Source organism: Taeniopygia guttata, chromosome Z (assembly GCF_048771995.1).
Source record: "Taeniopygia guttata chromosome Z, bTaeGut7.mat, whole genome shotgun sequence".
NCBI lineage: Eukaryota > Metazoa > Chordata > Aves > Passeriformes > Estrildidae > Taeniopygia > Taeniopygia guttata.
This window is the reverse complement of record NC_133063.1, coordinates 6,637,382-6,661,584: the sequence shown is the minus strand read 5'-3', so window position 1 is coordinate 6,661,584 and position 24,203 is coordinate 6,637,382. Positions and strand designations below refer to the sequence as shown.

Here is a 24,203-nt window from a genome sequence, read left to right as displayed (position 1 = left end):
TTCAGCAGGCTGGACTTTGATTCCAGCAATTAAGTGAGTAAGATGTCAGAAGGAATAAACACATAAGGGAGATTAGGGTGCTTTGGAGAGCCTGAAATTACATAACAAAGTTTTACTGAGGAATTTGAAACACCCCCTCAAAATACATGTCAGATGATTAGAAAAATGTTCAGGTGACAGGAATGTTCAAATGAACATTGCACATAAAATCAGTATCAGCTAAAATAATGCTACACTATCAGCATCTTCTCTACCAGTTCAGTGTGCTGTTTTCATAAAAGCTGACCTATTTTATGATTGTGTTTTGTTGCTATTCATAATAATACATTCAGAAATATTCAAAAAGTTAATTGGCAACACCAATTTAGTCTTTTTTGGTTTTGCAAAAACTACACTGGGTACCCAGTGGAATATCTGTTAGGGCCTCGCACATAGTGTAGTTCTGTGAAGACTGTTACATGAAGTGCCTCATGTGAATTCTGATCTACTTTCTCCTGTATGGAGAAGAAATAGATACGAAAAACGTACCTCCTAATATCTAACTTCTCCTAGCATCTAACTTCTCCCTCCACCCCAAATAAAAAAATCCAACTGCATGTTAGTTGATGCATGGTATCTGGTTGTGGGGTTTATATACTTGACAGGATAAAGTTCTTTTTTACAGGAATATTGTATAACACTAGAACAATGACAGCAGATATAAATGTAATTTTCTCTGAAAAACACTCTTTGTGATGAAAAATGTGTAACAATTTACTTCAACGTGCTGAAAAATGAATTAAATTACATTTATCCTCAGGGATGTGGGGAATCCAGGAGGTAAAGATCTTGTTACCTCTAGTTCTAACCCTGGCAGACCAAGAAGCATATTGCCTTAAACAAACCAAACAAAAAATACCAAAAGGCTTCTGCCATTAGAGTTGTCTACCATTTTCTTCTTCAGGTCCTGATTGTCTGCAGCACAGGTTTGGCTGGGATTATGTTGCTGAATTACCAACGAGATTACACCACCTGGGTGCTGCCACTCATCATTGTCTGCCTCTTTGCATTCCTGGTTGCTCACTGCTTCCTTTCCATTTATGAAATGGTTGTTGATGTCCTTTTCTTATGTTTTGCCATCGATACAAAATACAATGATGGGAGCCCTGGCAGGGAATTCTACATGGATAAAGTTCTCATGGTAAGTTTTCCCTTACTCTCAAAGTTTAAGGATCAGTTCCATAAAATAAGTATTTTGACAATGGAATTTATGCACTAGCTGAGTTCAATACGGGCTTTTTTTGGTTGCTTTTTTTAACCTTGCTATCTTGTTCATGGCTTGATCATGAAACAGTGTCATCTGATAAGCATCAAGTAAGTAATGATTCTTCCTTCCCATGGTATTGGCTTCAATTTGCTAGCTGTTAGATGAGCATCAATCTTGCAGAGTCATACTCTTGGATATCATGTCTTGTAAATTACAAAGTACTGAAAGAAGCAAAACAAGGGGAGAAAACTTGTTTTTTTTATTTTCCCCAGAAGGACTTTTGGATATAAGACAGAAAAAATATCAGAGTATTCTACCTCATGCATAGATAGTGACCACAGTGGAGTTTTCATATAGGCATCAACCAGAATTTGACTCTCTCCCATATAGATTTACCAAGCTTTATGTTCTATCCTGGAGCCTACATGTTGTGTCAAGGCCTTTTGCAAGGCTGATTAATTTTGTCCATTTTTATTCTTTGTTATCCTCTGTTCACAATAAGAAACCAAGACATAAAAATTCTGCTTGTCAAGTCCCTCACTTTTTTGTTGCGTAGGAAATTTCTTGACAGTGTTTTTAAGTGGCAGGGGTAGACTATGTCTCTGTAAAATATGCCCTCATGTAGGCTAGAGTAAGATTCTCATGACTTCTTAGCAATTTTTTTTTGGTGGGAAAACCATGACAAGAATTTAGTGCTAAATTTTTGGAAACACCAATGGAATCTAGTGTATATAATAAATAAATAATCTTTTGATTAGTTGCTTTTTAACAGAGAGTAAAATGCACCAAGTTCTCTCAGAAGAAAGCACTGATAAATTGTAAAGCATTGTGGGTTTCTTTAGTCAACAGTCAATATCACAAAACCCCAGCAGCTAAAGTTTACTGACATTATCTGCAGAATTCGTGCCTTTAAGAGAAAAAAATTGCTTAAAATTTTATAGCACAATTTCTAATCTTCATGAAAAGGAGATTGTAATTTTGTGAAAAATGTAAGAGGTTGAATTGAGGACAGTTAGGGAAATCAGCCAAATCTTGCAAGTAATTATCTCCAAATTCTTTTGTTTAATGGAGTTCTAACATTAGGCATAGAATACAAGGCAATAAATGAGGTTCTGGTTTGTTTGAGGTTTTTGTTGTGAGGTTTCTTTGTTTGGTTTTGACTTTTTTTTGTTGTTTTTTGAAAATCAGCCTTTTACTTTCTTTCCCCGTAAAGGAGAGGATTGCATGGTAAATATGAAAGTTGTAACAGCACACAAGGCAAACATCTGTCTGGCTTCCAAAATTAAGTGAAGGAGACCTTTGAGGTTATTTGGCAGCCTTTTTTGATACCTTGTGGTCAAGTCTAAGCAAGAGAAATTGGAGATGCAAATTATCTAGATATTTTGAGTAGTTACATCTTGAAGTTCTGTCTTGAGATTTGATTTTTGGAGCCTGCTCTATGAAAGCACTTGTATTTCATTACTGTTTTTCAGGAGTTTGTGGAGAATAGTAGGAAATCTATGAAAGAAGCTGGCCGGGGAGGTGGAGCTGAGGGCAGAGAGCTAAAACCAATGGTAGGTGCAGATGAGGAGGTGGCGATCCTCCAAGAGTTTCACTTTTACTTCTTCTCCCTCTTTGTCTTTACTGACTGCACTTCTTCAGGAGAAGTTTTTGTTCTCTGTATCACTCAAGATGTTCTGCTTTTTCTGTTTGTGAGCTTGCCTATCACCTGGATGGCAGAGTTTTTGTCACAGCTGAGACCATCTCCTGTAAAAGTAAGATGAAAGGAACTGTCTCATATGAAACAAATGCAGTATCATTTTATTAGGATTAGTGGTGCATTCCATGTGGTATATGCAGACAGCCCCAGTTGCTGAACAGTCTAAAAATAAGATGGCTCTGAGATTCTTGGGGCTCTTCTCAGCCCTGAGATGAATAATTTTTGCTCATCTTACATTAACTGCAAAAGCCTGAAATGAAGAACACTTACTGCGTGTATCCATTGTTGCAAAGTAAGAACAGGTATTCAAAGCCGTCACCAAATTATCTTACACAGTGCCAAGGAATTGGACACAGTGATTCCTTTCAACCTGCTCAAATGACATTTCTCCCAGTTGTTTGTTTTATTGCCAACTACTTATGTTGCTTGTCTCTTGTGTGCTCTTTCCATCTCACACTGTCAGATGCACAGACAGTGAACAATGCATCATTTATGCTTCTGCAGCCTATTTTACTTACGGTGTGCCTGTTTGGAAGGCATTGCATGTCTGAGTAGCCTGGAATAAGAACACTATCCATGGTACAGATAACAGATAGGAGGATAAGTTTGGAAGGTGGAGAACAGAGGGCATATAACAGAGTGCCAGGCTGGGCAAGGTGTGATTTTGCTTCATACATTATGACTTTGTGAAACAGAATATTTTTCCATCATCACTTTCTCAGAGTGTTTGGGGTCTTATTCATTTCCGTACCATGGGGATCATTTTTTAACCAAATGGAGTCTAAATAAGTGTATGCTAACAGAAGAATTTATTTTTTTCAGCAATGTATGTGAAGCCATGTTGCATGAGCATTTTTGACTAAGCTGGAATGGGTTCCTGCTATAGACTGGGTAGATGTGTAGCTTTGCGTGTTTTGCTATTTCATTATGGCTTACCAACTTCTAGATTTGCTTATGCCTAAATGCTGCTGTGTTTATACATATGAAAAACTAATTCTATGCTCATTTACTGTTTTCTACTGGGAGTAATTCTAGCTGGTCAAGCAGACACTAACATTGGGATTTTCAGAGCGAGCTAATGGCTGTAAATGCAAATGTGCCATGAAAATGATTGAGAATTGGGTGTGCAGACTCTCTAAATCATATACACAAAAAATTCAGTTCAAAATTTTATGTTAAACTCTGTTTCAAATAATTGGTTTACCTTAAGTGGTTTTCCACTTACATTATTGCCAGAGCTGGCACAGACTGCTACTTACACTTTTATACTTGACTGAAGCTTGGATGTTAAAAAACTTTATTCAGCCCGACCCCTTGTAACAGTGCAAACCAAGTACTTGCAAACCAAGGGCTGTTTTGTTCTTAGAAGAATTTTTTTCTGGACTCTTGACCTGGTACTGGCTGAAAGTCCTTATAGGATGGCTTGAGAAGATGCTGAGCACTTGAGGCTCATAGTGGAAGTCTCCTGCTGAATTACTCCCAGTTCTGTTGCTCATGTGGATGTCTTGTTTGGGACTGTTTGGGCCTTGTGATTTTCCATTTTTGGGCATTCAGCTCCAGTTGACTTGATTATGAATACTAGGATCTCACTTCCTGATCATGATGGGACACAGCAGTTAAATTTCTGAGACCTTTCCCCAAAGTAGAGTGCCTCAGTTATAGCCAGAATAGGATAATTGTGTACCAGTATTGCCTGTAGTCCCAAAATTGCATGTCTGAAAATTACTTCAATACTACATTTTTCTCTTTTTTTACAAAAAGAGTCTTTACTGGTTTGCTACTGTTTCCTTGAAATGCAGATATTTCTTAGATATGACAATTATTTCTTAAAGTGAAATACCCTAAGTGCAGTTGTATTTAAAATAGATATTAGTAGCAGAGATAACACTTCAGGAAGCTCTGTTCTTGCACAGGGCACAATAAAAAACCCCACCTTTTCATGCTTCTTTCTTTATGGCTTCCAGTGACCCTTTTGACTCAATTTCTCCTTGTCCTTTGGCATCTGTCTAAGACTATACTGTATGACTTTGTTTTCTAGGCCTCTGGAGCAAGTTCATCTTGAAACTAGCCAGCCATATTGGAACCCATTGACATTCCAAAACAGTATATATATACATATATACATACATACATCTATATATATATATATATATAGATATATATATATAAATAAACAGCCAAAATCAGAGAAAAGGAACAGGGATTTAAAACTTTTTTTAACAATTATTTTTGTGAAACATGTACTCTTTTCATACGGGTGGCTTTTACAAGCAGCTTTATCATTGTTCCATTTCTTAAATTATTTGTTGTGGTCATGGAAATGTTGATTTTTATCTGCTTGATAATTTAAAATCTGAAGGAAGTACCATTGTAAAGATAATCTGAAATCATGACTGGGTTTAGAGACAGATTTCCCATGACACTGCTAATGTGCTGAGAGTTTTACATGTTTAATTTCTTTAAAATTTGCATTAAATTTGGGACAGTGACATGTATAGAAAAATTTAAAATCAAAAAAAGTCTCTAATTTATTTTTTCAAGAGGTTGTATCAGAAAAAATTTGTTCAGTTGAAATGTGTTTGTAAGCGGTTATTTTACTTTACAGCCCTGGCAGGGCACAGTTCTGTTTACCAGTATCAGATATCACAATAACCAACTCCTCAGGTATTTAGGTGTGGGAGCCCTTGCATCTCCTGTTAAACAGAACCTACAAAATGGGGACAGATAATTTTTATATGCAATTAACTTCCTGCTTACCCTACTTTTACCCCTCATACCCATTGCCCTCTATCCTCCCCCTGAGTTCAGTAGCCTCCTTCACACTTCAGCAGTGTTCCTTTGAAGGGTATGGATTCTCCATACGGGCAAGTGAAATAATAGATTGTTAAAGCTCAGTCTTAGCCATACTCATGATTAATTCATGACTAGATACAAAGATGCTGAGGATGGGAAGAGAAATTAATTATACTGCTGTATATAAAAAAGTACTGTATGCTTCATTTCATCTAATGAGAGAGCTCTGGGAGGTAGAAAGGATCATTCCTTGCCTGTTGCTTGATCCATATTTGTACATATTTTAGTGGGTGGCTAAAGCCAGAAAGGGCAGAGAAACATTCCTTTGGAAGTGTAGCTGCCAGGATAGTTATCTGAAATTATTAAATAATGACAAGAGAACATGCTTTTTTATTATTATTAGATACATAAATATCTTTTCAGTCTGGAAGTTCACCAGATAGGAATGCTAATATTCAATTATTCAGCATAGTGAATTGGTAAATGCATAAATGTATTTGCTAAGAATTAATGATCTGTCTATGCTATATATTCCTTTTGTTAACATTTTTTTAAGAAAACTATTTTTGTTATTGTAAAGTTAATATTTCAGAGCAGAATTTTTAAACTTATTGCACTAAATACAAGCTGTCTACAAATAATGATGCCTCAGTGGTTCAATCACTCCATTCCAGAAAATCTTTTGAAAGAGTAAGAGCCTTTCTACAGAAGCTTTATGATGGAGTAGAGAGGTGTGTCTAGGTAAAGACATGCACAACTCGTGTAATCAAGGTTTAGTAAGTAAGCAGTTAACTGTGCTTCCTTTCAGACTATGAGACTTCTAAATTGCTGCTGAAGGTTTAAATAATTATGTAGTCTTATTTAGCTAACTAGTGCTCTTATCTTTTTGGCAATAGTAAAACTCTTCACTTTTGCTTCCAGAAGTCATTTGATAGCTTAAATTTGTCATTTTTTTTTTTTCTGTAAGCCAGCTAAAACAATTTACACTTTTCATACCACCGAACCCAAACTATTTGAATGGTACAAAAATAAAGATACATTCAGAAAGGATAGCTGTTGGGGAGACGTAGAGAATTATCCTGGAAGCACTTACTGATTTAAGTGACCATATCTGTAACTCTACAGGAGGAGCTCTCTCAGGAGGGCTCTCTAAGTATGGAAACTGTAACACACACATCTGTGTAAGTGCTGACTGGACTTAGGAACTTCAGCCTAGGGATTCAAACTGGAGCACAGGTGAGTCCTCTCTTTTCAAGTTAGAGAACAGACTTGCCCACAAGAAACACTGGAGCAGCCTTACTTTTGTGGAGAGGAGACATTCCTGCAGTACCTGTCTAAGACAGCAGTTGTACTCAACACCAGTATTTGTGTAGATCAGAGGGGTTTAGCAACACAAATTTAAAAACTGGCTTAGATGAATCCTAGAAACTGGTTTTCAAGACTAAAAGACTTATCAAGTACCCAGTTGCTTCCAGAGAATCTAGTTTTCATCTTGTTTGGAGGTTATTGGAAGTGCTTATTCAAAGAAGCCTTGTATTCTGCTCATTTTCATAAAAAATTTCTGCCATGACTGGTTCCACAAGTTTGTGTTCTCCACTCACTGGAAATCCTGAGTGAGAACTGTTCTCTGTAATTGCAACTAGGACTGCAATTGGTAACAGATTTTGTATTTTTGTATGACTTGACTGTGCACCATTTTTATAGCAGTTTATCCTGTCTTAAAAATAAATTTGTTTATTTACATGGTGTTTAAAAGAAACAGGCAACATTTTTCTATGCGTAGTTGTAATGTTTAAGTGAGAAACCTATATCATTACACAGTTCTTAATAAAAATGTGTGCACCATTCTTGAGTGTATATCCAGCATGCAGAGCTTTTCAGTCTTGCCAAAAAGGAATTCCATCCACACATAGGCTTTCCAGTGGCCCTTTAAAGCTTGTGAATGTCCATTGATGTTCATTTGCAACCAAACTACAAGCTGCCCTCTTCCAGCTCTGTCTGGTGCACAGAGATAAGCAGAAGACAGGATTCTGAAAAGACAACTTTTCAGGACAAATTCAGACTGCTTTCCTTTCCTAGTGGGGATAGTGGAGTGTGAGGACATTTTGGCATGTAAATCCCATACATAAATTTTGGCAGTAGAGGTGCTGGGGTCTGCCACCTGTGAAAGATTAAATACTTCTTTTGACTGTTGGTTATTAAAGCCAGTGTATGGTCTGCTTTGTGGGAAGCAGTCTAGACTAAGTAGAGAGTGATGCTGCACTGAGAATAACAATGCAGGAGGAGCAGATGAGACAGCTAAACCAGAGAAATCATCTCCTCAGAAAGTCCATTGAATTAAATAGTGCTAAAAGACTGGAGATTTAGGCTGGACAATTTGGATTTAGAAACACTCATTGGGATTACTGCTTCCCAGCATTTGGTTTTTGCACCATAGCCTCTGACCAGCTAAGTTTCAAACAGAGAAAGCATACCATTCCTTAAATTGTTAAATGTTTTCTCACATTATTTTTTCTGCTTGGAAGCTGAACAGCACCATGTCATCTTTACTGCTTCTTCTGGCCCTAGAGAATGTTTTTTGTTGTTGTTTGGGGTCTCATTTCCATATTGCTCTCTGAGTAAGAGTGGTAAGTGGCAGTGTCAGCTCCCCTTTGTCCCTTGATCTCACCACATTCCCTTTTACCTTCCCGAGGAAATGGTTCAGGATATTACCTGTGTTGAATGAGAGGGAGAGTATGTGCTAAGCTATAAAGTTCTGAGGTAGAGTTTTTTTCTTTTTTTTTGCTGGTATTACTCCATCACTGTAGATAGAAGTGCACCTAATCACTTCTAGAGTTTCACTGCTGCTCCACAGCTAGACTTAACACATAGGATGGCCAGTTTAGATTTGCATCTTCAGCTTTCCAGTAGCTCCCAGTGCCAGAACCAGGACAGGCTTCTAAATGTGGCCTTTCATTGGCATAGTAAATTAAGGACTTTTTGCAGTGGGAAAATATTCTCTAGAAGGGAGACCTAACAGTGGTAAAATGCAGTAAAATGTTGTGGTGGGTTGACCATGGCTGTCACATACACTGCTGCTCTGTTGCTTGCTCAGTCCCTGTAGCACTATGGAGAGATCAGTGAAAGGACAAGAACATTGATAAAAGTGCAGTTCACTAAACAAATAAGGGAAAAAAAAAAAAGCAAAGGCAATCATTTACCGGCAGACCAATGCCCAGCCAATCTTTAAGCACCAGCTGCTTGGGAGCCGCACCCACCCCAGTTTGATTGCTGAATGTTACATTATGTTGTGTGGAATATTTCTTCAGTCTGTTCAGATCAACCATCCTGGCTGTGTGCCCTCTCATTCTTCTGCCCAATGCCAGATGACTGCAGGGGTCGTAGAGCGGAAAATAGAGCAGCCTTGACCCTGTGCAAGCACTGCTCAGTAGCAGGTAAAACTTTGTGTTAGCGGCACTGCTTTAGTTGCAGATCTGAAACAGCATCTTGCAGGTTGCTGAAAAGAAAATTAACTCTGTCCAGCCTAACCCACCCAGTACACAGGCCCACCTACCCAATAATCAATCCAAGACTTGCTCCCTGCATTTCTGTACAGCATCTTCTCAGGGTGGTTACTTCTTTCTGAAAGGGCTTTTTTTGCAGCAGGCAATTAGCCTGCTCCACAGTGCTCCCTTTCATGGAGGGAGCAGGGGATGTTAGTTCTTACACTTTCAGCACATAATGGGGATATAAAGCAAAAATGAGCCCTTTCTGTATCAGTGTTCTGGCAATTGAGCAGCCAGTGTTGGAAACAATATACTTAATGTGCCCTCAGGGCATGCACTTTAGTGGTTTGCTCTGAGTGGTTATGATGTATTCTATGAATGTATGTTATAGAGTCAGAATAAAATGCATGTAGCAGACATATACTCATCACCATCTAGTGAGCATTTAGTTCAGAGTGCATATTACATGCTGTATTGAATATGGCACAGTCGTTTTAAGAAACAGTCTTAAGATTTACAAGTAGATAACTTACAGCATTCCTGTTTTTTAAATCATGGCTTGGCCTGTGCAGATATACCTTTTACTAAATCTAAATATCACTAGCTCATTGTTTCTTGAACAGCTTATGTCACATTATCAACACAGAAATTCTATTTCATCATTGTGAGAAAATAAAAAGGACAACAAAACAACCCTTGTGTTTCCCAACACAAAACCTAACAGGCTTATTAGAAGCATTTCTTGCCCTCAGCTTCTTTGTTGGGATGATGAAAATTTTAAATATTTCATTTTCAAATGCTCTTCCAACTATTTCATCTCTGCTGTTATGTCCACCATGTAACAAGATTATGGAGACTAGTAAATCTATGTTTCTTGTGTTCTGTAGAAAATACTGTTCTCAAGGTATTTTTTTTTTTTTTCTATTTAAGGAGATGAGAGAAAAGATGAAACTCATCTCCTGTGATGTGGGTCATGTATAAAAGGTAAAATTTCTGGTCTGGGATGGAGCTGTGATGAGTCTTGCAATCTGATACAATCAAGCCAAAGCTCCTCAGAGACCAGGATTATGAAAATATTTCTAAGGAGAATTGATAGCATGAATTGATCTGAAAATACCTATTTGGAGGCTAAACTATCTGGCATTCATTTGGTATCTGTTAAAATGGAATGAGCAGAAAACCAGCAAATGCCCATCAGATTCTATTCCCCTGTCTCACTGAGGTCAAGTCATTATATTTGAATATGATGAGCAGACTTTGGTGTTATAAGCATGTGGTACTTCTCTACAGAAACTCCCCTTAGAACAAAAGTTCCAAAAATTCAGAGTAAAAGTACCAGCTGACTAACAGAACTAGCCTAATTTCAGTAATGTTAAAGATAGCTATGGCCTCTCTAATATGTGATTTATAAGTAGACACCTAACAGCATTCCTGTTTTATGCTAGCAGCATAGGTGGATACCATTCCTCAGCTGGGTTAGTAGGAATAAGGGCAGCTTATTTTAAAAAGGTTTGGTGAAATTAGGAAGCTGACTAGTTATGAAACCCAGCAGAGGTTGTGTACTGACTGGAGTTCCCACTATAAAAATGTTCTTTAATTCTCAAATAACATGTGCCCTCCATGTTAGTATTAGTTGGGTCCCTCCCTGCTGCTCAGGCTGAAACAGGAGATTACCTCTCATTTGAAAAGCAGCGCCACAGACAATTTCATAATGTCTCCCAGAGGAGTAAGGGAAAAGAAAACAGAAAGCTAGTTTTATTTCTAATGTAGGAACAGAAGGCAGCTACCAGAAGTTAGGTGGAGCCATGGAGAGCAGATAAAAAATATTTCACAGGATCTTCAGAGTAGTTAAGAAAATTCACATTCCAATTCAGACATCTCACAGCAACATCTCCCATGTCCCACTTTAGTTTTACTCTGGTAAGCTCTTCAGAGCAAAATGAAGGTGGAATAGTATACCTATAGAAAATAATTATTTCTATATAATGAATGGTGTTGCTGATTACAGAAACTACTCTTAAGAAAAAGGAAAATCTTCTGAACAGATTTTAAAGGCTTGACAGTACTTGCATTGTCATAGTCCATCAAAGCTTCATCTGGAAACAAATTTTTCATCCTCCTTTACTCATACTTCTAACAGGGCAATCAAACCCCTGGACTGGCTTAGTGATTTACATTGAATCGAGATCAACTAACAAGTGCTCCTTTTTCCAGTGGAATGCCACCTCCTTTGAGAATGGGAAAAGTAAATGTGACACTGTTCATTGTTGTCTTGAGAACTTTAAACTATTTTATACTGCAAGCTGTGAATGCAGGAAGAGAAAAGAAATTAACAGTGCTGATCTAATCTTAGATTTTCTGTGTAAACTGACATTGTGCCAGGATACTGATGCAAAACTGTATTTTAGTCTAAGAAATGTATAGATTTTTTAATGTATCAAAATAAAGTTTTCCTTTTAAGTAAGAAAGAAATTTCTGTATCTTCCATGTGGTGTGTGTAAGCCATGCTCTTACTCAATACAATACAATCTCGTGTTCCGGAGAAGCAAGTCCAGTTTTTGCTGAAGTTTTACTTTGTTCTGTGCCTGCACTTTAGCTGAGTGGCCACAGTAACTGGACATACTGTCCTGGTGCCAGAAAAAGCATTCTGATGGTAAAGTTTTCTGAGATGAGTGTGTTAATGGAGTTTGGTAGGGGAAAGGCAGGATATCTTTTGCTGTCTTTCTTCTCACTGATCCTCTCACATCTGCTCCTCAGCTTTTCTTCAGAGTCTTGAAAACTGCCCCTTTAGGCTGACGGCTACACCCATCACCACATTGCTCAGGCTCTCTGATGGGCTACAGGGTGTGCTGAAGGTCAGTCACATACAGAAGCAGTTGGAAAGTTCTTCACTGTGGAAGGGGAGGTTGTGTTCACACATGCAGAAGGGTCCTTGCTCATACCTTGGGAGCAGGACTCAGGGCTCATAAAGCTATCTGGAGTATACTGGCTCATAAGATGCTTTGCCTCCCCAGGACAGCTGTGGGGCAATGAACAGTAGGGAGGCATGAAAGAGATCTTGCTGTGCATTATGAGCCATGCAAGGTGCATATCCCAGCACAGCACCTCCTGCAGCACCATTACCTTTTTCTTCAAAGACCTGTGCACACTCCCCACTCTGCACAGCTGTTCTACCAGCTTGGATATCTAAAGATGGATGGTGAGTAGATGCAATAACAGAGGCACATACAGTCACAGAGATTTATTCCCCTCTCCTCTCTGTCCCATAGCGCAGCACATTTCTACTTGGTGACTTTTTTTTTTCTTACACTAATACACGAATGCACATGTAAGCCAAGTTGAACCATATCTTCTGCTTCTGTTGTTCTTTACTGCAAACCACTTCAGCACTGTATTTGCATGAGATGGTTTACTTTTTCTGGAAACTACTGCTGCTTCTGAAACAGAGACTGATGCTGTTGTGGCTAATCAGTCATTGTCATCAGGAGGAAAAGAACCAGAAAGCCAATCAGGCAGGACCTCTGCACACAGGCAGGGTCCATGCTGTGGGCCCAGAGTGTTCTGCTGCATGTCAGTGTTCTGCAATTCTACTGAAGGTATGTCTCCTTGGCTCAGTGTCTATTTAATGGTTTATTAACAGTGAAGCTGCACGGCTAGATGGGTTTAGTTGCACAGAGCACAAGAGGGTCCAAGAGATATATTTCATCAGTAGAGGTGTTAGGAGCAGGAGGCATGAAACATACAGGTTTGTATAAACCCTGTCTGGTTTACACTGTATTTTTTCTCTGTCAGAGCTATAGAACAGGAGCTCTTTAGCTTTATTTACCCTAACTAGCAGTGAGGGACTGAAGCACTGTCTGCAGAGATCAATGCTCTGAAACAAGTTTCATGACTTCCAGGAGAAAAAAAAAAAAAAAAAGCAAGCACCTGAAGTTGGGCTGCAGAAGGCTAGTGAGAGAAGCATATGCAGGGAGAAGAGAATGGGACATGGGACTTGGAAGGAAAATATCAGATTACTGTGGTGGACTGTGGAAGAAAGCCCTGTTCTCCTGCTTTTAGCAGGGACTTGGAGACAGAGGACTGGAGCTGCAGAAGCAGGATTTTTTCTTCAACCACTCAGCAGTTCACACTGGCAAGATATTCTTCATGTGGTGGGCATGTATCTCTGACCACTTATCCTTGGGACTCAGCCCTTGGCATTGGCTACTGAAGAACAGCACAGGCAGATGACTTCTCAGATCCCTGCTCCCTGAAAAGCCCTGCTGTCCCACTGGAGGTGAAGAATCTCCTTGCTAGCAGCATAGCACACATCCTTGGCCACTGGAGGAGCTCTCCTGCCATGGGTAGAGGATGGGACCCTCTGTATGTAGCATTTAGCGTGCAGCAAATGGGCTCCTCCAAGCCAGGGAGCCCAAAACCTGGGTTGCTGGAGTCTGGCATGGTTCTTTCCCTCCAGTGTGGGCCACTGACCAGTTTTAGTCACTGGTATTTAGATGTTTAATGAAGATTAGCTAGCGCCCAGGGAGCAATTATTTAGAATTTCTGATTACTTTTAAATTATGAATGTGTGAAATGGATAGACTTTGCACTCCTGCACACAGAAAACTTAAAAAGACTGTTTTTCTGACAACTACTGCCATCATCTTCATCTAGTCCTTATTCTTGTTTACCTTAAATACACTAAAAATAAAGTGGAAGAAAATCCAGTGCCAGAGCAGATTTTCTGAGCCCCTAACCAGAGCAGTCAAAGCTACAAATAAAGCCTTATGACAGAAGCTATTGAATTGCTGTATCTCACTACCTCAGCTGACAGTAATCAAGCGGGAGAGCAATGGATGAGCTGGTATTTCACACTGCATTCCTGTGAAGAAGAAATCACAGACCTGAACGCTGTGCCCTAGGGAAAAAAAAAAAGTCTGCCATAGTCCCAGAAATAGTGATGTCTCCAGTTTTTGTTTTTTCTGATAGGCCTTGTATTCTAGTCTTAAATATTAAGTCCTGAATACAAACCTGGACAAAAAATATTTGCTAGGCATTTGGCAATGCCAGATAGGGCACAGTGGTGTGGCCACTTCTCCTGATTGCAGCACCTTCCATGTCCCCCCATCTTTGCTTTCAGGTAGGAGAGGGTTGGCTCAAAGATTTGGAGACCTGCCTGGGGCCAACACGCTGCTTATCCAGCAAAGACCTCCCCTGTCACCTAGGACTTCTCACTTTCTGTCTCTGTGCCTCCTTTCCTCAAAGATGAGGATGCAGTGAAGGCCAAGTACATCAAAGATCAGTTAGTACACACATACTGCACAAGGATGGATTAATGAAATGGGGTAAGGGTGAATAAATAGATAAGGGGATGTGTGTGAAATTGGGGTATAAAAATGCCTCTGCAGCTGCAAGAGGCAATGAATTGGGTGGAATTTGCATCCTATGCAAGAGAAATTATATAGACATGAACACCTCAAACTCGTTGCTCTTCTGATAGTTAAAATATCTGAAAACTTAGTCCTCCACTAGAAAATCCCCTCCAGTCTTCTAGTGGGTCTTGGTACTTCACTGTGCCTGCTTTTTGCAAGAAGCAAAATCCACTTGTTGGCAGGTGTGCTGGGTGTCTTTCAAATCTCTTAAAATTGCACTGCCCCTGGTAACAACAACAAACCTAACTTTAGTACCTAATGTTGAACATTGTGGAATGAAGTAAAGGGATTTCTGCCTGCTCTGAAAGGTTGGGTAGGAGGTCTGAGGAACAATTCTTCCTCCTTATGGGTCCAGAAGCCTTACTGCCTCCAGGCAAGGAACATCATGGCTTGCTTTTGAAAGCTGTGGTGTTGTATCTGTGCATTATGGGACAACACAAGGACAAGAAAACTTCAGAACAGTCTCTATTTTATTGCAGCCTGCCAGAAGAGCATGTGAGGTTCATGCTGTTTATGATGAAGATGGAGCTTGACAGCTTTATAAAAATGTAATTTGCTCCCCCAGAAAAACAGCTTAAGCACTAGCAGGTCTGAATTTCCCAGAAGATGAACAGCTTGAAAAGCTATTAAACTTCTTAAAGAAATAATAAGGAATCAAAGCTTGAATGAAGAGTGTAGGACAACTATACACAAACCTGAATTTCTGCTCACTTCACTGTGTTCATGGGCCAGGGCCCCCCACCTTTCCATAATCACCATCTGGACTTTAAGAATAGCACATAACAAAGCAATTAAAAAGCACATATTAAGGTTTTAAGCCATGGAGGCAAAACAAACTCTTGTTTGAAATAAGCTAAACATTTGTATATGTGGCCACAAGCTGGAGCTGGGCTCCAGAAAGGCTCCAGCCATGACACAGTGAAGGAAGTGGGAGGAAGGAGGGAATGGACTGATGACCTGCCAAGGCAGAAGCATGACATCAATTGGGGTAAGTCTCAGCAATGGCAAAACCTTGCTTATTCTCCAGGCTGCTGTGGAGCAGCCTTGTATTTGCACCTTGTAGCTCTGCCACCCCCATTGTGGCCCTGCAGATGTTTTCCAGCTAACCTTTCTGGAGGGATCAGGCTAGAAAAGCAGTAAGTAGGGAAAATGCAATGGAAAAAGCTAATACAGAAGGGGCAGTGAGTAGTAAATGAGGTGCAAGAACTCAGAGACCCTCCTCAGAAGTGGGCTGCTAGAAAGTTCAGAGGGGATCCAAGAGCATTATCTATGCCATGCTTACTGGAGGGAGGGCAATGGAGTGTTTCTTTGCAGGGTATTTGTGCTTGCCTTTACCAGTTACAACTGCTGCAATGAACTACTACTGGTAATTTAAAAAAAAAAAAAAAAAAAAAAAGTTGCTTTGGCTAGAATTAAGCATTTACATGGAGGTGTTTTGAAAAGTCATATGAAGGCAAATGAACCCTTGCCATCTGAGCATCACTGGATTTGGAGCAGGAGAAACTTTTGGAGAGACCATCCCTTGAGTGTCTTACTTTTTTGCAAGGGGGAAAACTGTCCTTGCTGCCTGTTCTGGTATTAAAAACGTTAAAAAGGTCTGGTAAGAAATGATGCAGTGCTGCAGGCCAGGACACAGAGCACTTTCATGTGATAGTAGTAACACATCAGGCATGTGATACTGAGTATGTCACATATGTCTTGATATACCTATGATGTGCTTGTACAGGTGAAAGCTACTAAAAATTATTAGCACTTCACACTGAAGTAGTCTGCTCTTTGGAGAAGAAAGAACAACTTCTCCTGAGCTAAAGGGTTAAATTTTTTTTGCATCACAAAACCTAGACAAATGCAAAATCTTTGTTTTCATTCTTCCAGATGAATCCTGCCAACTCGTTCAGCCTAAGGGCACAGCTCAGTACGAGGCATAGGCAGCATTGTAAGTCTAAACAGCAATAGATTCATCTGCTATTCTGTTCCTTCCTTTGCAGTCACAACAATGAAATCCAGGGGGAATTAAAAGTATCCTGGCTGCAGAGCCCATCAGCCAACCATTGTAATGTGGTTGTGAAATTCAGAGCCACAGACTAGCAAGCACAATTAGCGAAAAAGATTGGTGCTCCATCATAACCCCATTTTAAACAGGCTCCTGATAAGAGTAATTTTGACATCAAAATAGTGTCACAGAAATGCATATTCACTGCAACTCATTGTGCCTTTTATTAAGCAACACTACAACACTACAAAGAAGCCAGATTTTCAATGGGGCTGTCAGCAGAAGCAATTTCTCTGCTCAGACCCGTGCTGATGAGAAAATTTTCTATGTCCCCTTCTCTGAAGCAGAGCCAGAATGGCATGGTTACACATGCCAGCTGTGAAGGTTTTAGGCTGCCCACAGCTTCCCTCACAGACCTCAGCTGGAAGAAACACCACAGCTTTCAGCAGCACACTCTCTCTGCCTATCCTCCATATATAACTCAGCTCAGCTCAGCTCGGTGTGTGTTGAGCTGTGAGGCACTGGGCCTGTTCTTACCCTTGTGCATGAAGATCAGGAGACCAAATGGGTCATGCTCAACTCAGTGAGCTCCTAGAAAATGAAGGTAGCTTGGGCTGCTGGATCTCACCAACAGCTCAGACCTCATTAGGGAATGTAATTTAATGCCCTTTAATGCCCTGACAATGTACAACTGCTTCCCACAGCATACATGGATGCACAGCACTCTGGGTTTGGAAGCTCCCCAGCAATGGTGCTCTCTCTCATGGTCCCAACTGGAGACTGAGAGCAGCTCTCTGAAAGGAAAAGGCAGCATTTTTTCTCCTCTAGTTTCTCTTGTAAGGACAAACTGCTCTTTTCTATCTAGTCTAGGTTTTTTAACAAACCAGCAAAGGGCAGTTCATCTCCTTAGAGTCCTCAACATGAAATCTTTCACCACTAAAATAATCCCAGTGCAACGAAGTCTTCAGTCTTCAAAGGCACCTCTTGGGCCAGCTCCAGCTCTGGAAAGCCTTGTTCTGAGATGAGATGTGGTGCTGCAGCTGGGTGGTGTGGTTTCCAGTGACCCTTCCTGAGCCCTGTTCTCTCAGTGCCCCCTCTGCCTTCCGAGCCTGTCCCGAGGGTGGGCTCACAATGAGCCAGCCTTGCTGTGAGCTTTGCCGGCCTCTTGCCTAAAGGACTGTTGCCAGCTTGATGACCTTCTGACAGATTTCAACCCTTTGTGCCTCTCCTCCCTCCTCTTCCAAGGCAGGGTTGACTTGTGTCAGCATTTGTCCCTCCCACAGCCTGTGGTGCACACACCTGGCATGATTTTTGTACTGGCCACAGCCAGCCTATGAGTGCTGCCAGGAGCATGAACAGATCAGAAGCTCACCTCCTGACTGGCCCAGCCCAGAGTCAGAAGATGGTGCACAAAGCACTGGCATTGACAGCACCTGACCTCCCCTGGCTCGTGTCCTTGCCTCGTCCTGCTGGCTTATCAGACTGCAACCCAAGGTGGTGCACCAGAGGTTATTGCTCTCCAGGAGGTAGCAGAAAATAGGCATTTGGGGCAAAGGTGATCTGCTGCCTCTGAGTTTCAGTTGCAGTAAGTGTAGGACAGGATTAGAACACCCTTTCATGCTCCCCAGCTTGTGCTTAAGGAGAGTTATGGCTCATCAAGCCCAGAAAGTACTGTGGGTATCTTTTTTTTCCTGCTGTGAATCTTCTTTTGGTGTGCAGCCAGAATTCAGTGCAAGATCTGAGACGTTAAAGGGTCAGATCTTCATCAATTACTGCTCCCTGAAATGGTCACAAAATATATGCAACATTGCCTTCACAGAAGTGCAGAAATGTGTCTCTCAACCCTTTTATAATTCTCTTTTTTCCTTGAGGATTACATACCTGAACCATCTTTTTTACCTCACCTCAATCACTGTGGTCCTGTTTTTTTTCTGTTCTTTGAAACGACCATTGATCTTCATGCGGCACAAAAAACTCACCCTTTGCTTCTGCTGTCCACATGTTCAGCCACTTCCCTTCTACCTGTTTACCTTAAACCTCTTCTCTTCACTCACCCAAACATTGCCCAGCTGTGTCTCCATTCAGTTCTCTGCTGTTCTCTGTGATTTTCCAAAACCAAGCCCTTGCCCCGCTCCTTGAGTTGCATGCATAATCCACATCTCTCCCCAACCCAGACCTTGCCTCCATGATACTTCTCTCCTTTTCCAGATCTCCTGGAACCTGAGGTGTCCCACAGTCATGGTTGTGCTGCCATCTGGGACAAACATACCCATCTTTACCACTCTTCCTCTCTCTCTCTCTCTATCTATCTCTGTTTTTTAGGTTTGGTTTTTTTTTTGCTAGACATCGAATTTGAGTGTCTCACAGTTTCAATATCCTCAAGGACAGAAAATAGAAGCTGTGTACATTCTGCAGCTCTGGCTTGCCCCGGTAACTTCAGTGAAGGTAGGCAAATGGACAACAACTGCCAATCTCTGTGCTGCATTTTACAGAATCAATCAATGGCCCTGTAGTTCTGCTGTTATTTTAAACTATGATCCCCTTGCTTTGTCCCTAATGCTAGCAACAAGACACGGATATGTTGCTACCTGCTTGCATGTGCATCTTACAGTTCCTCTGTCTTTGTAGGTGTAGTGCTTGGTAGACCAGGGGTTTGACTCCAATATAAAATGTTATGGTGGAATTTCAACTGCACTTGGCTCTGCCCCCCCACTTATTTGCACTACAAGCAGAATGGAGAGCAGATATGCACAATCAAGTATTTTTGACCATGTCACCCTAAAATTAGTTGAACAAGGACCCAAAGGACTTATGCATGGGGTATTTTAGTTGATTCTTCAAGAAGCATTTAAATGGAATTGCTAGTTGCAGGGTCCCTTGTTGGCACAAAGCAACAAACCCATAAATGCAGTTTCTCTACACTGCACTCAGAGATCGAATAGATAGATTCAGATCTAAAAAACCTAAAGCTTTGCTTTAGAATGTGTTTTGTCTTGGGTCCACTTATAATTGAAACACTGTGATTTATTTGACATGCTTACTTTGAGAAGACATGAGGAGTTAGGCATTCCTCACTGGCTTCAGTAACACGGGGAGGCTGACATTGGTTTCTGCAGGATTTCATTTCACTTTTCAAATGAAAATCAAGAGCACCCTAAAGTGACTAGTGCTTTCAGTATATGACATTTTTAAATTAAAATTCCCTTCAGTTAGTGACATTAGCAGAGCACAGTGGCATGTTTTGTTACCTGCATGTCCTCCAAGAGGCAGGTGTCACACCCCCAGGACCCTGGGCACACAGACCAACATACATGCAGGCTCTTCTAATGGCACTTGTGCCCCTGCAGCCATCTCAGTGTCCTCTTCTGCACAGACCCTCAGCATCCCCAGGTGGGTGAGGGGTGTGGAGTTCAGGGCCAGAAAAGTGCTTGCAGGGGCAGGTACTGAGGGACACTGGGGCATGATGGGGACAGGAAGTGCATTTTTGCTCCTGGTACCCAGGCCTGGGATATTTCTGGGGATATGGCAGAAGCTCTGAGGCAACAGAGGTCACAGCAAAACCAGCAAAAATCCTTGCAAATTTGCGACCTCCATCCCTGCCTTCTTTCTGCTCTTTGAACCTTTTACAAAGTGTTTCAAATGTCCCCAGTGACTTTAGTAAAATTCTACTTGCCTGAGCGAAACTGCAACTACTTTAAAAGAAGACATGCCCACTGGAGGGTTCAGTAAAAAATGCTATTAATTATAAATCCTTGTCAATGATCAGAAAGCCACCCATTTGACCAGCTGGCCAGCAAATGGCAGGCTTTTCAAGCCAGGCATGTCCAAATCACAGTAGCAACAGTCACCTGTTCCTGTGAAGGAAGGTGTACACAGTGCACAGATGTTTTCTTGAGCGCTATGACAGTCTGATTTGCATGACCCAGCTAGGTCAGTCGGTAGAGCATGAGACTCTTAATCTCAGGGTAATGGGTTCAGGCCCCATATTGGGTGCCAATTATTTGTCCTGGTTTAGGGCAAATTTGGGAGAAAACCTCCAAAAAGGGCCCTCCCCCAGAAAGCAAACCCACATGGCCCCTCCCCTCAATCAGTTCAGGAAGAATTTCCTCAGAGAGGTGGAAAAAACCTGTTTATTTAACAGGCAAAGCACTCCCCAGCACACAAAATGAACAACACCAGGGGGCAAAACTCATTTCTCACTCTGAAGAGATGACAGATTCAGAAAGTCTCTGCAGTGCATGGTCACTCTGTTATCAGTCCCTCCAGCCCTGGGGAAGGCTGCTGCCCACAGAAGGCCCTGGTGGGCCACAGAGTGAGAGCTCTCCGTGTTTCCCCAGCCCCAGTCCGGAGCAGGTTCAAATGGATCCAAAAAAGGGAAAGAAAACCAGTCCAGGGAAATTTGGGCTGCCTCAGCTCGCTGAATGAGCTAAAAAGCAAAGGAGAGCGGTGCTCTGCCCCGTCTGTGCCCGGAGAGTGCAGTGGAGTTTTGTGTCCAGCAGAGTGTGGAGAAGGGAGTGCAGGCTGAAAACAAACTCTGTGCTTCTTCTTCTCCCCACCTTCGCTCTCAGAGCCAGTCTTGAAGGCACAGAATAGAATATCCAGCATAAACAGATCACACTACTGGGGATATGAGCATCATAACGTCACTCTAGGACATCCCACCCCTTATCCCCATATCATCAACTTACTACCAAACATCATGTATTTTATTCACATAAAAACTTGTATCTGTTCCTCCCAAAAATTACAAGCAATACCCATCATGCCCTTGTTGCATCCCCACACGGAACCACTGAATCCAGGCTCCTGAACATAGAGCTGAAGGATTCCCCACTTTCATTTTACTCACTCAAAACTCCATCTTTCACTTGCTCAAGCCTTTGACACTTACACATTTGCTTCTATTTCATGTCTATGTGGTTTAATGTACAGACAGTGGCAGTAACATCCAGCAAACACTGATATTTGCACATGAGTCTCACCCTACAGTCAGATCTCCCTGAGGTACACATCGTGTTGTTCCATCTCTCTGCATTATCCACCATGTACAACCTGGTGCCTGAGCAAAGACAACACCACGAATGGGTTTGTCTGTACTCGAGGCAGGATTGATCCACACTGATTTCCCTAACAAACCTCTGACATGTGCCACTGCGACTTTATCTCCATTTACTATATTCAGGGGCTCAGACTGGGCAGGACCTGCTCGATTGGTGGAACCTCGGCTGTTAACTAACCAGGTGGCCTTTGCTAAATGTTGCTCCCAATTTTTGAAAGATCCCGCACCCAATGCTTTCAACTGGGTTTTTAACAGTCCATTGTACCTCTCCACTTTGCCTGCAGCTGGTGCATGGTAGGGGATGTGGTACACCCACTCAATGCCATGTTCCCTAGCCCAGGTGTTGATAAGACTGTTCTTGAAATGAGTCCCATTGTCTGACTCAATCCTCTCAGGGGTACCATGCCTCCAAAGGATCTGCTTCTCAAGGCCCAGAATGGTGTTATGGGCCATAGCATGAGACACAGGGTAGGTTTCCAACCATCCAGTGGTGACTTCTACCATGGTGAGCACATAACGCTTGCCAGGGCGTGTCTGGGGCAGTGGGATGTAGTCAATCTGCCAGGCCTCCCCATACCTGTACTTGGACCACCACCCACCATACCAGAGGGGTTTCACCTGCTTGGCTGTTTGATGGTAGCGCATGTCTCACAGTCATGGATCACCTGAGAAATACTGTCCATGGTTAAATCTACTCCTCGGTCTCATGCCCACTTAAAAGTGGCATCTCTACCCTGATGGCCTGATGGGCCCATCAAGCTAAGAATAACTCTCCCTTGTGTTCCCAATCTAGGTATGCCTTTGACACCCCTATATTTCCAGCCTGATCTACCTGTTTTGGTGCTCCTCATTGGCTCTGCTCTTGGGGACATGAGCATCTACATGGCAAACTTTCACAGGTAGCTTCTCTACCCTGGTAGCAATGTTTCCACTCTTCAGCAGCCCAAATTGATTTTCCTCTATGCTGTCAATTAGCTTCTTTTCACCTCTCCAGCCATCCCCACAGAGCATTGGCTACCATCCATGAATCAATGTACCTACAGAATCAGCTCTCTGCTAAAGTAACTACAGAAGCAAGATTTGAGTCTGCCTAGCAGTCATGCCATCCCTCATGTGGACCCGACTTTGTCCCTCCACCCCTGGGAGTAAAGCAGCTTTGTACAACATTGGAAATCATAGGCGGTTACCAGTCCACAGCATAAAGAGGAGTTCGACCCCAGGACAAAACAACTTGAGATTCTGGCACAAGGTCCCAGCTGGTCTGAGAGCAGAGCTATGGTTTGTCCAGCCCGGGAAAGGAACAACATGGATTTCATGGTCTAATATATACAGCAAACACAACTAATAGCCTTGTTGCATATTGAGTGTTCACTTTGGGTTTGTTTGGAGGAGAGGGAGGAAGATTCTTCTCAATCCCCCAAACACAACTCAGGTCACTGCTTGGGCCCAGCCCCAGTCCATGGAGCCACACAATAGGATATCTTCAAACTCAACACGAGATTTTGAAGAACTCAACTTCAGACCAAGAGGGGATCCCAAGTTTTGAGGGTTTATGGATTTCTCTTATGGGTGTGTTTGGCTGGTTTTGGTATTTCTCTCAAGCCTCTGGCAACAGCTACACTTTCTAGAGGAGCACACCATGGAGCTTCTGCTCTGATCAGGGGGGCCACCACGGCTATGGGAAGTCTCCAGCGAGGTGCAGCATGGTTCATTCTCCCCCAGAAAGCAGGCAGATGCCATGGAGAAGTGGATCAGGAATTGCTGCATCTCCTTATTTCCTAGAATGTGCTGATGGTGTTCTGCTGTAGTTGTAACTGGCTGGCCTAGAGAGGAGAGTGTGGAGCTGTCACCAGCTGCTCCTCAGGCTTTCATACCACCCACATCTCCCAGATGGAGAGCCAGGATTGCTGTGGAAAGGAATAAGATGAATGTGTCTTTACAGTCTGTCCCTTGTAGACAGGGCCAGGGACATTCAGATAAGGAAGTTACAGGAGAAACTATCAGTTTCAGAAAATTGACTAATCGACATGGACTGCTGCTCAGCCAATGTCATGCTAAATTCCTGAGAGAATTGCTGTAACTGAGAGAAGAAGAAGATTCAATAGAATATGAATATAATTTAATGTACAAAAAGGGGTTGCATATTAAGGGAGACATACACTAGGCGAATCTGGAAGTTTTGTAGCTTGCACGTACCTCAGCCAGTAGGAAAGGCAAGAGGATGATGCAGCCAGGAAATGAGGAAAAAAAGGAGGCTGGATCCTCCAACAATCTGATACACCCCATGGGGAAATGCCCCATGGTGTCTCCTGTTTATGACTAAAGTTACAGACTCTTCCTTTCTGGATATAAACCTCTGGTGACGTGAATTTTTCCCTGCACTGTCCTTGCTACACTCTCCAGCTCAGCTGTGCCCAGACTAGGCTCTCTGCATACACAAGAGCTTCTTTCTCTGCCAAGTTTTCAGATGCCAGCACTTCTGTTCACTATTCAACTAGAGGGTAAACCAGCAGGTCA

General features: G+C 41.9%; 1 protein-coding gene across 5 annotated transcripts in view; it reads left to right on the top strand.

Annotated features, from left to right (window-relative positions):
- The window catches only part of SLC44A1 (solute carrier family 44 member 1), a 100,799-nt gene that overhangs the window by 57,953 nt on the left and 18,643 nt on the right, over nucleotides 1-24,203 (top strand). For 2 of the 5 annotated variants that reach the window (XM_072922692.1, XM_072922690.1), the window contains 3 exons: nucleotides 944-1,180; nucleotides 2,719-2,799; nucleotides 6,864-11,695. In XM_072922692.1, the coding sequence (XP_072778793.1) occupies nucleotides 944-1,180; nucleotides 2,719-2,799; nucleotides 6,864-6,923 (378 nt within the window). In that variant the 3' untranslated portion in view covers nucleotides 6,924-11,695. The other 3 variants (XM_012577372.5, XM_072922691.1, XM_030257591.4) reach the window with 3 other exon arrangements.